Here is a 16,841-nt window from a genome sequence, read left to right on the forward strand (position 1 = left end):
GACTTAATATAGCAATAATTTAATCAATAGCCTTTATTAAAAAAAAATAAAAAAGAAACAAACAAAAAAGAAAATAAATAGTTAACATTGAAAATAATCGTTTTAAACTTAACCTTAAACTAAAATTTCCTTACCCAATAGTTAAACTTAAAGAAGATATTTTGTGCAAAATGTATTTAGTGTTCTGTTTCTATACACACATTTGGCCAATCTTTTTTTTTTCTCTGTGTAGAAAAATGTTTGTTTGAAAACTGTTGCTTTTTTCTATCTCCTTGGTGCTACGTGGTTTCTTGGCTATGGTTTACTCGTAATTTTTTTTAATGTTATGTTGTTATTTTACTTTATTTTTCAATTCATCTCATCATTATATTTTATTTTATTTTATTGTATTTATTTTTCATTTTCTTTTATTTCTTTTCTTTTGTTTATTTTTAATTTATTAGGCTTTCAGCTGCACAAAAAAGTTATAGAACAGGGGTGTCGAACTCCAGGCCTCGAGGGCCGGTGTCCTGCAGGTTTTAGATATCACCTTGGGTCAACACACCTGAATCAAATGATTGGTTCATTACCAGGCCTCTAGAGAACTTCAAAACATGTTGAGGAGGTCATTTAACCTTTTAAATCAGCTGTGATGGATCAAGGACACATCTAAAATCTGCAGGGCACCGGCCCTCGAGTCCTGGAGTTTGACACCTGTGTTATAGAATAACACAAGTTAGTTACTGATGAAAATTTGACAACTTCACAAAAATGTCTTGCCCACTGACACAACACTGTTGACTAAATGTAATTTAATTTAATTTAATTTAATTTAATTTAATTTAATTTAATTTAATTTAATTTAATTTAATTTAATTTAATTTAATTTAATTTAATTTACACCGACTAAACCCTTACAGCGTGAAATGGCATTGTTGTAGTGTTATTTAGTTTGAGACTTCATAGCTGCATGATCATCCTATCCAGCTACTTTTTGTGAGATCAGTTTATTTTGTATATATGCCTTTGTTTTATGCCCCATGAAGCCAAATTCTCTTTTCAAATATTTTAACACGTTATGAACCCCCATGTATCAAGCTGTCATATTTTTTCACAGTGCAGAGAGGGAAAAAGCCCTTTGCCACTGCATTTCCCTCAGACTTGCCACCTTTTAATACTAGACTTCCCTGTTTATCTGAGATAATTATGTAATAGCTTTCTGTTCTGTGATGTATGGATAATCACTTAGTCACAGTTCTTTTCATACGTGGATATATTATTGTTAATCTGTAGCTAGAGTTGCAGTGCCATGGATATATTTATGTGTATGTTGCTGGATGGTGTTGCTGTTTCAGCAAGAGGAAGTAGAGTGATAGAGTGATTCATCTGTCTCTTAGTGTCATTACTTATGGAAATAAACTGGATTTTTGAGTGCTCGTAGCAGCCACTAGAGGGATTAAGTTGAACAAAGTAACGCCAAGTCATTTCATGACTTTGTGTGTGTGTGTGTGTGTGTGTGTGTGTGTGTGTGTGTGTGTGTCTGTCTGTCTGTCTGTCTGTCTGTTTAAGTCCAAATGATTTGCCATAAATAACATTTTGTGTAGAAATAACTCCTGTCCCTGTCCTTTTGGGACAATGTGTTTAATAAATAGAGAATAAATTGAGTGGTTGTAGGTCAGAACTACTTTGTCTATCAAAATACTAATCAATCACATAATCAATCGGGGCCCACTTCAGGTCCTGGATCCCATACTAGACTCTGTTACATAATATAAATGTTGCTTTAACTGTGTCCATATCGTGTTGTTTCAAATACAATGAACGTATTTGTCTTATTAGTAGTTATAGCAGTTAATGTTCAGCTCCCAACTTGAGCTCACTTTGGTTACGTGGTGCAAGGTGATAATACAGACAGCTGCAGTTATTCTCTCAGTCTCTTGGTGACGCTCTTTTATAAAGTCTGAGTCATGGATGCTCATGTCTACTTCTATCTGTGTCAGTGGAACTAGAGTATTGGGTTAGGACCGGCGGCTGTGTATGCATGCGCATTTCTCTTTTTATCGTGTGTGTATGAGGGGAGAAAAGGAGAGAGGCTGTATGTGGAGCTGTCTGAGAGAGGGAGTTAGAGAGAGGGGGAGAGAGAGATGAAAAAAGAGGTTAGAGAGAGAGAGAAATCCGAGCTGACAGCTTTCTTAATAGAGCATGATTAACTCAGCCAGAGAAGCAGGGAATCGTAGGATTGCAGTTGCATTTTCAGTTCGGTATTTGGATGTATGTTAGCGACTTAGCTATAATGTCGACAGTGCATCCATTTCTGAAAGAATGTTTATTGATGATGCATCGACTTCAGTTAAAGTGGTGGCTGCATTTTTCATTTCTTAGTCTCCTTTCCGCTGTTTCGTTTGGAGAAGTCCGTTATGTTCTTCCAGAAGAGATGCAGAGGAGCTCTGTGATTGGAAACGTTGCGCGGGATCTGGGGCTGGAGGTGAAAGAGCTTGATGCTCGTCGAGCCCGTGTTGTTGCAGAAGGAACAAGCCAGCTGTGTGAACTGGACACTGCGTCAGGCAATCTTTTGATCAGCCAACGGATAGACCGAGAGGAGCTCTGCGCACAAGCCACTGCCTGCATTTTACAGTATCAGCTTTTACTTGAACAGCCCCTTCAAGCATTCAGCATAGTTTTGGATATTACAGATATAAATGACAACAGCCCAGTGTTTCCTACGGGGGAGATAAAACTGGATTTAGTGGAATCCACAGTTCTGGGGAGGCGCTTTCCCTTAGAGAGCGCGCATGACCCCGATTTCGGCACGAATTCTGTCCGTGAATATACACTGAGCCAGAATGACAATTTTGCACTGGAAATGGGTAACCAAATGAACGGAAATGCTTATCCTGAGCTAGTTCTTAAAAAGGCATTGGACCGGGAGGCACAAGTTGAACATGTACTGAAAATCAATGGAATTGACGGGGGAAATCCGGCTAGATCAGGAACTGCTTCTATCCTTATCCGTGTTTTAGATGCCAATGATAATGTCCCAGTTTTTAGCCAGCGAGTTTTCAAAGCCTCTGTGCCAGAGAACTCAGCCATAGGGACTGTCATAACCACGCTACAGGCCACGGACCTGGATGAGGGGGTGTATGGGGAGATAACTTATTTCTTCAGTCATCTGTCTGACAAGTTGGGAGGTGTTATTGAAATTGACCCTTTAAGTGGAGAAGTTCGCGTATCAGGTGTCATTGACTATGAAGAAGCTAGCTCACACGACCTAGATGTTCAGGCTAAAGATGGCGGTGGCCAGGCCTCACACTGTAAACTTATAATTGATGTGATTGACGTGAACGACAATAAGCCCGTGATAGAAATAAAGTCGGCCTCTTCTAACGTGGCTGAAGACTCCAAACCAGGGACTATGGTTGCTCTGATTAATATATATGATATGGACACTGGGAGCAGTGGGCGTGTCACCTGTACGATCTCAAAAAATGTTCCTTTTAAATTAGTATCGGAGGTCAAAAACTATTACATGCTAGTGACTGATGGAATATTGGACAGGGAAGTGCAACCAGAGTATAACCTCACAGTAACTGCCACTGATGCGGGCTCTCCCCCACTTACTAGTGTAAAAGTTATACCAATCGTGATTAGCGATATAAATGATAACCCCCCGACATTTATGCAAAGCGAGTACAATGCCAACATCTTGGAAAATCAACCCGTTGGCACGTTTGTTATTAAAGTCAAAGCGGAAGACGTTGACGACGGGTCTAACGCTAAAATCCAATACCAAATATCAAAGGACACAAACTCAGAAGTGTCATCTTTCTTAAGCATCAACTCAGACACGGGGGAGGTCTTTACCTCACGCATGTTTGACTACGAACAGTCAGTTTACTTCCAAATTAAAGTGGCAGCTAGAGACGGCGGTGGGCCTTCACTTTCCACCACCTGCATTATAAATGTGTTTATTAAGGACCAAAATGACAACGCACCTGTGGTCTTATATCCTGTGCAAAGTAGCGGTTACATTGCTGAAGATATGGTACCAGCTGAAGCGCCTAGAGGTTACCTGGTTACTAAGGTGGTGGCTGTGGACGCTGACTCAGGTCATAACGCATGGCTTTCTTACAGAATAATCAAAGCAACACGGCCTAACGTGTTTATGGTAGATCTGCATACAGGGGAAATCAGAACAACGCGAACATTCATAGAGGACGATGAACCAAAACATACTATTGTTGTATTAGTAACGGATAACGGGCTCGAATCTCTCTCTGCCACTGCGACAGTCAGCATAATGCTTGGTGATGGGCTCCCGGTTTTAAGTGAACTTTTAGAGTTTGCAGATGAGTCACAAGAGAGCGATAACTTAACGCTCTATTTGATAATCGCTCTTTCAACTGTGTCTTCTATGTTTATCCTTCTAATCAGCGGAGTGTTTTATTTTAAACTCTGTCGGCGTGGCTACGTTTACCGTTCAACCACAGCCAGTCTGCCCGTTTTCCCCACAACCTATTGCCCCTCTAGTTTTGCAGATTTTAGCCGTTGCGGCACCTTGCTGAATGATGAGCGATATGATTCCTTTATGACCACCGGGTCGTGGAGAGGCGATTTTCGTTTCGCATCAAATACAGACACCGACACTCTTAAGAAAAGAAGTGCGGCTTATCAGAAAAACACACTGAGGCGCCTCAGTGCAGACAGGGCCACGCTGAAGGTGAGGGCAGGTGCACCGCATCCCTGTTACGTGATCAAATGAGAGTGTGCCATAGCATGTTTTAACATGTTGGATTTGAGATGGACCATTTTAACAAAATGTTGTAACTGTGGTTTCTTTAAAAACTAAATAAATAAATAATGTTTCTATATAATTACTTAAAATATACACGTAATGGTTCTCCGTGATCTAGTGGTTCTAAAAGATTTTGTCCTATATATGGGTGTATTTGTGCACGAAAATGTTGTCTTTTATATATAACCTCAACTTCACCGCCACATTGACACATTGGACACAGGTAGCAGTCTCAAACTTATAGGTGTTGATCTTTTGACATATTATTAGACATAGTATCACAGAAGTGTAACTAAAGTATGTATTGTATTTATTTATATTGCCTGTGACAGTTAAATGTAGCGTTTAGTAACTTTATAAATTTTCTGTCATTTTTTTACATTTATTTTCTGTTTTTAATCTAAGAAAAAAAATATTCTATGGTTTATCCCCTTTATCTTATCTGCACAAGTAACAGACACAACATAATATTTGTAATACCTTTCAGTGTGGAAAAACATATAACTGATTAAATACATTAGTTGAAATGTCTCATTTTCTGCATTCAAAATGCAGGGCAGACCGTTATGACTTCTTCATTCATCCCTATGTCTTCTGAGAGTGATATAGTTGAAGAGAAGTAGTCTTAGGTCTAAGTCTTTTGCTTTGTCTGTGGTATTTTTGTTTTTGCCTGACTAAAAACATTATTTGCAATTGTAATTTTCCATATTCAGCCTGTTTTATTTTTCTCTTTGCTTTACTGTAGCCAACTTTTGTCATTGTTTTCATCCATCATATGTTAACCACTTATCCAGCTTGGGGTCTCGGGGCTTGAACCTATCCCGGCTGACATAGTCAAAGATGAGTAAACCCCTGTGAGGTTGTCAGTATTTTTATTTATTTATTTATTTATTTATATTTTTTTTGTTGGGGGGGGGGGGGGGGGGAGAGAGAGAGAGACCACAAAATTATTGTAACAGAGATCAAATAAAGCTTTGCACTACATACCTTTTATTGAACCATATGTCAACAGATTTTGTGCATTTGATGAAAAATAAACTTAACTTTTAGAAAAGCATCACTTTTCCTTTCTGACTAATTTCCCCCCCATGAACAACAATAACAATAATAATAACAGAGCAGTTCCTGCTTATAGTGGTCACAAGTGACTTGAAAGAAGAAAGAAAATTCCCTTTGTGTGTCACTAGAATAACTAGTTCCTGATTTGTTGCTCCTTAACTTCTGCTTTCAGGCAACCCGTTTTAATTTCTTTTTAATTTACTCCTCTAAATGGAAGTGGGTGACCGCTTGCACACTCTCAGAACTCATGAGAACATAGTCACATATTTTAAATTTAGCTTATGGGAGATTGCCTGCCTTTTTGTGTGACTCTTTTTTCTTCCTCCTGTGCCTTTGTCTACCAGATGTGCATTAGTCTATGTAAGAGCTTTATAGTTGCCTTTCATAGTTCTTTATTGCCTTTGGTAGACAGTATATCAAGTGCAGGAACTTGTAAAAGAAGGAAGTGGGGGATTTGGGCACAAGAGGGTAGACTGGACAAAATAATATTATTATATTCTTAAAAGTTAAATGCAAATTTAATAATAAAATACATGTGGATAACTACATACTGTTATAGTTTAGACTTTAATTGGATGTATTTGAATGATTTGGTAATTGTCTAGTGACAGTTATTTCTCAGTGTGAAAGATCATCAGTAGTCATCAGTGACCATATTATACCTGTTTTTTGATTATCACTCTGATCGCTTAAATGATATGGCCACTGCTGAACACATCAAAAGGAAACAAAGTAGTGTTAGTGGTGTTTTTCTTTCTTCCCCCCCCCCCTTTTTTTTTTTGTTATTAGACTCTACCCTGGCCTACTTAACATTAAGTTTAGGACATAAAACAGTAAACACACAACAGTAAAAGCAAATCACATTTATTCCTACATTAAAAAACGTGTGTGTGTGTGTGTGTGTGTGTGTGTGTGCGTGTGTGTGTGTGTTTAGCTGTAAGCTTTATTCAGGTCAGTAGTTAAAATCTTACACAACACCTAAACTGTGAAATGTGTGCATGTGTGTCTGTGTCGCATAAGGTGCCTGAGTGTGCCTACTCTTGCATAATACAGAGTGCCATGATGATAAAGCAAAGAGGTTTTGTCGTGAAAAGAATACCCTCATGAATTCATATGTGTTTCTGTTATAGCTCTAGACCCATTTCTGCTCTTTTTCCCCCTCCGCTTAGTAATAATTCAGCGGGATCTGAGGTCGTAAGGGGGTGGCTGTAGCTCAGGTGGGTCACCTACTCACCGGAAGGTAGGCGGTTCGATCCCAGGCTCCTCCAGTCTACATGCCAAATATCCTTGGGCAAGATATTAACCGCATGTTGCCCTTCGATGCATCCATCGGAGTGTGAATGCGAGCGAATGTTAGATAGAAGCACTACACTAAAAACCTTAGATAAAGTGCTTGTGTGAATGGGTATGATTGGGTGGATGCACAAGTTGTATAAAGCGCTTTGAGTGCTCAGTGAGAGGAGAAAAGCGCTATATAAGAACCAGTCCATTTACCATTTCTGCTCCTAATTTCATCTGTGCTAGGAGTGAAGGAGTACCCAAGATGGTGGCCCGGCAGTCTCCTCAACTTAAAGGTTTTCTTTTTATTTAGTGTATTTTTGTTTCACTTTTTCTCCAACATGCAGGAGCACAAATGCAGTCAAGGGCGTAGATTTGGTTTTGACATTGGTGGGGACGGATGATTCGACCACCAAACCCTGCCCTGTTTCTTATTTTTTTTCCTTTTTGTTTTTACTTCTTAATAAAAAGAGGAGAAATATACTTGCCTACATATGCTATTCTACATGCTTTTAAACCATTTAAAATCACAATTGATAGTTTTATATGTGAATTATATAATGTTAAATTACTATTAAACAAATGACTGACTAAGTATTTTAAGCTCTAGTTTACTTCAGCCATATTCCATATAAATCAGGTATCATACAAAAATAAAAATAGTTTCAAATACAGTCATGGCAATAAAAGAATATGACTTTAAGGACTTAACAACATTAGTTCAGTTATAGTACACCAACATCTGTTATATTTTGGCACTAAGGGAACACTGAATGACCTGGTGGTTTTTGTCCATAAAACTACTCATCTAAGATTACCACAAAGTAAAAGATCTCTCAGCAAAATTATGCAACATTTTAGGCACACAATTGCCCCTATCAAATCATTGAGCTGGGACTTTTTATTCTAAACATGAACTACTGTTACAGCAACAGACATGGACTACTGGTGTCCCACACAACAACTCAATGTCCACTATGTGAAGAAGCCACACACATGCCTTCTCCTCTCGTTAACTGAGATAAACTGCTGGCATACTTGTTTTACATCTATACTGTCCAGTCTCTCCTGGTGGACATACAGCAGCATTGTTTAATCCCATTTGAGTCATTGTTGACCTTAGCCATCTTTTTAGTCTTCTGAGAGCACTGAAGCTTCCTTCATCCTCAGTACCTGCATTTTATCCTCAGATTACAATTATTATTCTGTGCTTGATGTGCCTCACCTTTGGTCCTGAATCTTCCCCTCTGACTGCACTACATATTGTGGAGTGGACATATTGCCACCTGATAAAATAACACATTGATTCGTGCCATATAAAAAGTGAGACATGTCAATTCAGATTCTTTGTCAAATATACACTAATGAATCAATTTACGTCAGCAGCCTAACAATTGTCATGATAATAAATACTAGTTAATCTACAGCACCAAATCATCAGTCAGTCACCTGTGACCTCACCTCTTCACCTCTGTCTGAGCTACAACATGGCAGAGCTGCCTCTGTCACCAGATAAATAACAGTGAGACATTCCAAATACATGCAGTCACACATGTGCTTCAAATAGCCATGAACCAACAAGTCATCATTCAATTTTACCTGTGACCTTGTGCCACCATTGCTCTCTGAGCTTTGTGTTGGTTCTTCTGTCACCTGACAAATAGGACATACATGACAATAAGAATAAAATATGTAGCTGCTTCAGTGTTTCTGTCAATTTGTGCAGATCTTAACTCATTAGTAATGTTTGTAGGGTGAGTGCATTTTTAAAACAATTTGTGCAAACTGCATTACAAGGTGGAATATTTGCAAAATCATGACTACCTCATGATATTTTGTCTCAAAAATTAACCCTATGAATAAGTCAGTGCCACTAGGATGAAATTATTGTGTCACCAACATTTTAACATTAGACATATAATTTTAACAGCCTCTGTAAACTAATATCCTGGCTCGCTCGAGGCTGCCGTTGTCTCTGACAGCTTCAATCAAAATTAGAAATGCTACTGTGGGAGACTGAGATAACTAATAGTGCTGCATGTTGTGCAGTTAGTTTCCAAAACACGTTATTCTTAGTTACATACAATTTTAGACTGATGTGGGCCAAAGCCTAGCATAGCCTGTAACGTTATTATGACGGACACATTTTATGAGTTAATTTGGCTTTAAGTGACTTACAGGTTTCTTTGAAAAATACTTTCTTATATCCAGGTTCTTCCTTTTTGCTGCCATCCTCCTCTCCTCCTCGCAGCGCAGGCTTGCCGCCGCTAAAACTAAACAGAGCTCCCTGAAAGGCTCAGCCAATCACATTGGCGATATTTGTCACATGAGGTAGGACTCCAGTAGAGAACGTAATTTAACTCTTTCTGCACCGCTGGGTGAATGAGACGTTGACAGATCGGTTTTTTTTTTTCTTTCTATCGGTTTGATTTTCTTTACTCGAAGAGATCAAATTATTGGTGGGGACAATTCAATAATCGCTGAATATTGGTGGGGACATGTCCCTTCCGTCCATGCCAAATCTACGCCCTTGAATGCAGTACAGCAAAACTGAACTGCTTGCGGTTCTAAACCACAAAAACCTGCACACCTTCGCTGACAATGACTGGGACTCAACTCCCCCTGAGATCCGGAGGGTCACTGACTCCAATTCCACCGCTGAAGTGGCGTAGGCGACCGAGGCACAGGAAACAGAAGACAGCGGAGCTGAGGGCTAGGCTACGTGCTAACCCACACTGACTGGATATTCTGAGCCTCTTCCTCACCAACTCACGGTCACTAAATAACAAGATGGATGAGCTACAACTGCGGATCACCTCACGCCGTTTGGATTACTGTGTTATGATCATCACAAAGACTTGGTTGGACTCTTTTACCCCAGACACTGCGATTAAGCTAGCGGGCCACGCTACATTCACAGCGGACAGGAACAAAGAGTCCGGTAAGAAACGAGGAGGAGGTCTGCTAGTGTTTGTAAACAATAACTGGTGCGCCAACAACACAGTTAAAGTGTTCACTGCTGCCCGGACATAGAATACATGATGGTGCAGTGCAGACCCTTCTACTTGCCGAGAGAGCTCAAAGCGATCACAATAATAGCAGTTTATGTGCCGCCGCAAGCTAATGCTAAGTCAGCCACGGAGCTACTCCAGCGCTCCATTAATAAACAGCTTACAAAGCACCCAGACTGCGCTGTGATCGTGGCAGAAGATTTTAACCACGCAAACCTGAAATCTGTCCTGCCTGGATTCTTTAAAAACGTGAGCTTTCCGACCAGGTCAACGCCAACGCCAGATACCTACAAAGCCACCCCACTGCCTCAACTCGGACTCTCTGACCATCTCTCTCTGTCCCTGATCCCCTGTCCTCTAATTCAAAGGTAAAAAACCATCGGTTTTTTGATAACACGAATTGGAGTGTATTTGCAGAAGGATCAGACTTTGAGGGCCACACATCTGCCGTACTTTCATACATACGCTTCTGTACTGAGAGTGTAACAACAACAAAGACTATTAATGTGTTCCCGAACCAGAAGCCATGGGTCAACAGTGAGGTGAGAGCCCTACTAAGAGCACGTGACAGCGCCTTCAAATCAGGAGACCAACAAGTCTACAAAGAGGCATGCCAATCTCTGCTTAAAGGCATAAAAGAACCCAAGTGCAAATACAAACAGCGCATCGAGGAACACTTTAACACAACAACGATGATTCAGCCTACAGAGAGGAGGTTCAGCATCTGAAGCAATGGTGTGACGACAACAACCTGCATCTGAACACAGCCAAGACCAAGGAGATGGTAATCGACTTCAGAAGAACAAAGCGATCTGAGCACTCTACCCTCTACATTGATGGGGAGGAGGTAGAAAGGGTAGAAAGCTTTAAGTTCCTTGGAGTCCACATCTCGCCCGACCTTACCTGGTCCACAAACATCTCCCACCAGGTAGGGAAAGCACAACAAAGGCTGTACTTCCTCAGGAAACTACATCAGGCCCAATTACCCCAGAGACTGCTAGTAAACTTCTACCGCTCCACCATCGAGAGCCTTCTGACCTACTGCTGCACACTCTGGTTCAACTGCTGCACCGCGGAGGACAAGAGGAAACTGCAGCGGGTGGTGAGGACAGCAGAGCAGGCAACCGGCACTTCACTAACTCCCCTCGGAGACATCTATACTGGCAGACATCAGCAGAAAGCCAGTATCATCATCAAAGACCCATCGCACCCTGGACACTCACTTTCCCCCCCCTTTAATTACAGGTCCATCAGGTTGAAGACAAACAGACTCAACAGACGTTTTTACCTACAGGCTATCAAACATGCCCTACCTCCACCCTGATTGGAGGTAGGGCAACACTCATGGACATGGCACACCTTATTTATAAACCATATTTGTATTTATACTTCAATGCAACCAACACCCCTATCTCTTTATTATAACCTTATTTAGTATAGTTGCAACAGCACCCCCCCCCCACACACACACACACACACACACACACTCACACACTCAATGTGCAATATCACTGATCGCACTGCACCTCTCAATGCACCTGCTCCTCAGATGGCATGTATGTGTATTTAATTATATGTAAGCGTGTATGTGGAAATATGTGTGTGTTTGTATGTACGCATGCATATATGTATATATACATATATGTATGTATGTGCGTGTATGTTTGTATGGGTGTATCCGCATTTTTGCAGGTGCATGTATAACTTGTACATATCTTTCTTGTGTAAATGTAAATTTGTCTGTTATTGTGTAAATACTTACGCTGTTGTGTACTTCACACAAATGGAGAAATGCCAAACTGCCTTTCATTGTTCTTGTAACAGTGACAATAAAAAGCCATTCTATTCTCTTCTAAATGCAGCGCATATTTTTTTGTTTAATTCTATCTAGGTCACAAGAACATTGTTCAAAGCTCTGTTTCAGCAGTGCTGCTGTAAGATAGGAAAGAATTTCCAGTTTACATAAGGGCTTACTTTAAATATTGAAAGTCTCACTAAGATTCAGTGATTCTAAAAACTGAGGGTAATCTTGTTTTGTCTTGCTTTGGCTTTCAGAATCATCTTGTCCAGAGGGGACATCAACGTTTTAGTTGATTAGTTTTTGTTTGTTTGTTTTTTTCACCAGGTTCTTAAATCATGACCTTCTTAAATGTTATCACATACTGTCACTAAAATATCTAGATTTTGCACCAAATCCTTAGTGTTTTATGTGATAAATTGTCACAGATATTTTTTTTTTCGCAGTAGTTGCACAACAGTCTTCTAAACATGAGGAGGAACAATCAGTGCAATTAAATTCTCAAACACTAGATTATTAAATCTAAAATATTTTGGTCTGGGTAAAATGCTGCTTTAAAAACTCAAAAGATCAAATTATGGTATTCCATTGTATCAGTATTGCACTTGCAGTGTGTAAAACCAATAAATATGCATGAATTTTATTTTATTTTATTGTATTGCTGTTGTTCTCCAGGATACATACTAACTACAGTCTTTTTTTCTTCTTTCTTTTCTTGGTGCATGTCCTGGATCTTCCACTTCAATCTAATAGGTAAGATTATTTTGATTTCCCCTTTTCCCTGAAATCTCACCTCAAACACTGTAATCCTTATCATTGCAATATACAGCCACAATTAATATGAAATTCACAGTTCCCTTTACACAGTACATGATAGTATTTCACCACAACCCATGATCTACATTGACACTAGATGTGAAATGTTATGAGTGTTTATACAACAAATATTCCCAGAAATGTTTCATTGAAAGTCATATTGGTGCAGGACTGAGACTGCAGGTAGCAGTCTTGAAACACAGCAGCAACATTACTCTAGTTTGTGTGCGTTGGGTAGTTCTACCCTAGGCTTTATGCCACATGAATATTAATGTGAATATTTCTGGCTTCTGCTGTGGAGTCTTTGCCTAAATAATGCTCAATCATGGTGCACAAAATATTTTGCTCTTCAGCAGGATGCTAATATGTGTGAGGAGGGAAGCATGCAAGAAAGTATCAAAACCTATCAAATTTATCCATTCCTTTCAGCTCTACAAAAAAGAAAACAAAAACAAAAACATACTGCTCTGAAATGTGTCATTATTTTTTCATGCCTCTGGATGAGTGTAGCAGTACTTTCAATGTTGATTCCACTGCTCAAATCTAGGTCATTGGACTCATCAGTTAGATTAGATCAGATTATCTATCCGTCTATCTATCCACTCATTCTCTACTGTATCTTTGTATACATTTGTTCATTTATCTATGTAACCATCTGTCAGACTGCCTCTCTGTCTGCAGATATGCAGCCCAGTATGGTTTTGCACAGAATCTGTGTGTTTGTCCACACTTCAGTCTCAACATAATGTTTGTGAAATGAATTCGCTCAATCTCTTATATGTTTTAGTCTGCTGGATATCAGAAAACTTTGTCGTTGCTGTCAGCCCACTCCGTTCACGGCAAATCTCGGACCTACTTAGGTGGTCATAAGATGACTTGTAAACAGAGATGATAATGAAACAGACAGTATATTAATCACTTGTTATGGAAAAAATATGCTTAATTTATTTAACTTATTCGTTTATCTTTTGACTTGTCTATGCTTATCGAGATTTTGCTTTCTTTTGCATGAATAACGGTTGGGTGTCTCTAAAAAACAATGTATGCAGTAGTCAGGAAAGGCTAAAAAGTGGAGCATCAGTGCTCAGACACCTGCCGTTTTAATCCATCACTGCTGGTGGTGCTGTTGCCTAAGCAGACTTGTGCAATGCGCATTAAAGACACAAAGTCACCACCCGTCTTTAAAGGAAATAGGCGATGGCTATTAAGCTGTCGTGGCTTTGGGTAAATTTAAAAGAAGACTGTACACACTGCAAAGCCTCTATGATAAATAGCTGGAGCTTTCTGTACCGATGACTGTGTTGTTTTGGACCTGATATTACTGGGAAGAAATGGATAATATGAAGCACAACGGTACCCTGCGTCAGTGGAACGTCTCCATTTTGCTTTTCTTTGTGGTTGCTGCAGTCAATGGACAAATCCGTTATTCTATACCAGAAGAGATGAGGAAAGGACTCTTTGTCGGAGACATTGCAAAAGACCTGGGCTTGGATGTCCGACGGTTGGTATCTGGTCGAGCTCGACTGGTAATGGAAGATGATAATCAATATGTCGTGCTGAACCAGAACAAAGGCCATATCGTTGTCAATGAAAGAATTGACAGAGAAAGATTATGCGCTAAGAAATCTCCGTGCAGCTTTAGTCTGGAAATTGTTCTTGAAGAGCCACTCGAATTGTTTTCCATTACTATCGAAATACAAGATATAAATGATCATGCTCCCGTTTTCCCCAAAAAAGAAATTAATTTAGAAATTAGCGAATCGACGCCGACTGGGACTGTGTTTTTGCTTGATAGTGCAGCTGATCCTGACGTAGGGACAAACTCACTGCAGAGTTATTCTTTAAAAGCAAACGAACATTTTGTTCTCAAACAACATACTCGAGCAGATGGGAGTAAATATGCCGAAATGGTGCTTCAGAGTGGTTTGGACCGCGAGAAGCAAAGCAAACACGCGCTCATATTAACGGCTGTCGATGGTGGGGAGCCGCAGATGTCCGGAACGGTAAAAATACACATATCTGTGCTGGATGCAAATGACAACTCGCCTGTTTTTACACAGTCCATATACAAAGCTTCTGTATTGGAAAATGCTTTACGAGGCACAATTATTGCCACAGTCAGTGCAGTAGACGCTGACCAAGGTTACAATGGTAACGTTACATATTCATTCACACACCTAGAAGATGGTTCCGCTTGTCCTTTTGAAATAAATTCCAACACGGGTGCGATTAAACTCGTCGGGGATATCGATTATGAGGCTTCTCCAAATTACGAGATAAACCTCCAAGCAAAAGATCCATGGGGTGTCACAGGAGCCAGCAAGTTAGTGATCGAAATAGTAGATGAAAATGATAACAGTCCAGTAATCACAATGGCTTCATATTCGGGGAAGATTTCAGAAGATTCTCCTCCTGGCACAGTTGTGGCGTTAATTAGTGTCCAAGATAAAGATTCTGGGAAAAACGGACAGGTGCATTTAACTATAGATGAACATCTGCCTTTCAAAATTAAATCTTCTCTCAGAAACTATTATACATTAATCACTGCGCAAACTCTCGACCGAGAGAAGCTTCCCACGTACAACATTACTCTCACTGCCACTGATGAGGGCTTCCCAGTATTATCGAACAAGAAATCTGTCTATTTAGAAGTTAGCGATATTAATGACAACGCTCCAGTTTTTAGTCAAAGTCTTTACAGCGCTCAGGTAACGGAAAACAATTCTCCAGGTGTCCCTCTGTTGCAGATTCGCGCTACTGATTTGGACCAGGGCCAGAATGCACGTATATCATATTTTCTTTTTGAAGACGAGCTGAATGGAAATCCGGTATCCGCATATTTCTCCATTAATACAGAAAGTGGAGTCATTCAGTCTCTGCGTTCACTGGACTATGAACAAGTCAAAGAGTATAAAATACGAGTTAAAGCACAAGATGGTGGGTCACCCCCACAGAGTAGTAACACATCAGTTATTGTACATGTACAGGACCAGAATGACAACCCTCCTCAGGTTCTGTACCCAGTCCAGACTGGTGGCTCTCTGGTGGCTGAAATGGTGCCTCGTTCAGCCGATGTGGGATATCTGGTGACTAAAGTGGTGGCTGTTGATGTGGACTCTGGACAGAATGCCTGGCTCTCCTATAAGCTGCAGAAAGCCACAGACAGGGCGCTGTTTGAAGTGGGCTTACAGAATGGAGAAATCAGAACTATCCGCCAAGTCACTGATAAAGATGCTGTCAAACAAAGACTAACTGTTATAGTGGAGGACAACGGACAGCCCTCTCGTTCAGCTACAGTCATCGTTAACGTGGCGGTGGCGGACAGCTTCCCTGAAGTGCTGTCGGAGTTCACTGAGTTGACCCACGACAAGGAGTACAATGACAACCTGACTTTTTACTTAGTCTTGGCTCTGGCTGTAGTTTCCTTCCTCTTCATCACGTGTTTAGTGGTTATTATATCAGTCAAAATCTACAGGTGGAGACAGTCTCGCATCCTGTATCACTCCAACCTCCCTGTCATTCCATATTATCCACCACGTTACTCAGACACTTTGGGGACAGGCACTCTTCCACATGTGTACAATTACGAGGTATGCAGGACGACTGACTCCAGAAAGAGTGACTGTAAGTTCGGCAGAGCTGGTAGTCAGAACGTGCTGATAATGGACCCCAGTTCTACAGGAACGATGCAGCGGATACAGAGTGAAAAGAGCATCCTGGATGAACCAGACTCTCCGATAGAGGTTTGTTTATGTTTTACATTTTTTTGTTTTTTACATTTGTGTAAAACATAAACAAGTGTAACAATAGCTCCTCATTTGAAGATGGTTATACAATTTCATCGACTCTACTCAAGACAAAGTAAATACACTGATAGCCTGATTTTTTAAAAACGTTATCTTTGTGTTATACATGATCAGCGAACAGCGAATACCCCACCCCCCCAACCAGTGACATCAAATAAGTGCAGCAACTCAGACTTTGGTTAGCATGGATGACGCTGGAAACTTTGTAGGATGCAGTGCAAACATCACGTCTCTGGTTGATTATATTGGCTTGTGTGAACACTGATATATATATATATATATATATATATATATATATATAT

The 16,841-nt window shown here is 40.2% G+C and overlaps 4 protein-coding genes and 1 pseudogene across 18 annotated transcripts in view; all 5 read left to right on the forward strand.

Annotated features, from left to right (window-relative positions):
- LOC146524649 (protocadherin gamma-A11-like) overlaps positions 1 to 13,191 on the forward strand; it is a 124,271-nt gene extending 111,080 nt beyond the window's left edge. For all 8 annotated transcript variants that reach the window (XM_085174729.1, XM_085174721.1, XM_085174770.1 and 5 more), the window contains exon 2: positions 12,671 to 13,191. In XM_085174729.1, coding sequence (XP_085030855.1) covers positions 12,671 to 12,685 — 15 coding nt within the window. In that variant the 3' untranslated portion in view covers positions 12,686 to 13,191. The remainder of the gene's footprint in view (positions 1 to 12,670) is intronic.
- Positions 1 to 16,841, forward strand: part of LOC146524648 (protocadherin beta-16-like) — a 277,164-nt gene that overhangs the window by 116,470 nt on the left and 143,853 nt on the right. The gene's annotated exons all lie outside the window — the stretch shown is intronic.
- Positions 1 to 16,841, forward strand: part of LOC146524650 (protocadherin gamma-C5-like) — a 298,508-nt gene that overhangs the window by 90,855 nt on the left and 190,812 nt on the right. The window lies entirely within an intron of this gene.
- On the forward strand, positions 6 to 4,942 carry LOC146524652 (protocadherin beta-15-like). The gene has a single exon (XM_085174499.1). The coding sequence runs from the start codon at positions 2,249 to 2,251 to the stop codon at positions 4,736 to 4,738; it is 2,490 nt and encodes an 829-aa protein (XP_085030625.1). The 5' UTR covers positions 6 to 2,248; the 3' UTR covers positions 4,739 to 4,942.
- LOC146524653 (protocadherin gamma-A7 pseudogene) lies at positions 13,320 to 16,697 on the forward strand (annotated as a pseudogene).

Source organism: Neolamprologus multifasciatus, chromosome 2 (genome assembly GCF_963576455.1).
Source record: "Neolamprologus multifasciatus chromosome 2, fNeoMul1.2, whole genome shotgun sequence".
Lineage (NCBI taxonomy): Eukaryota > Metazoa > Chordata > Actinopteri > Cichliformes > Cichlidae > Neolamprologus > Neolamprologus multifasciatus.

Excerpts from the sequence above, each read along its gene's own strand:
- LOC146524652 (XM_085174499.1), top strand. The coding sequence starts at position 2,249 with ATGTATGTTAGCGACTTAGCTATAATGTCGACAGTGCATCCATTTCTG.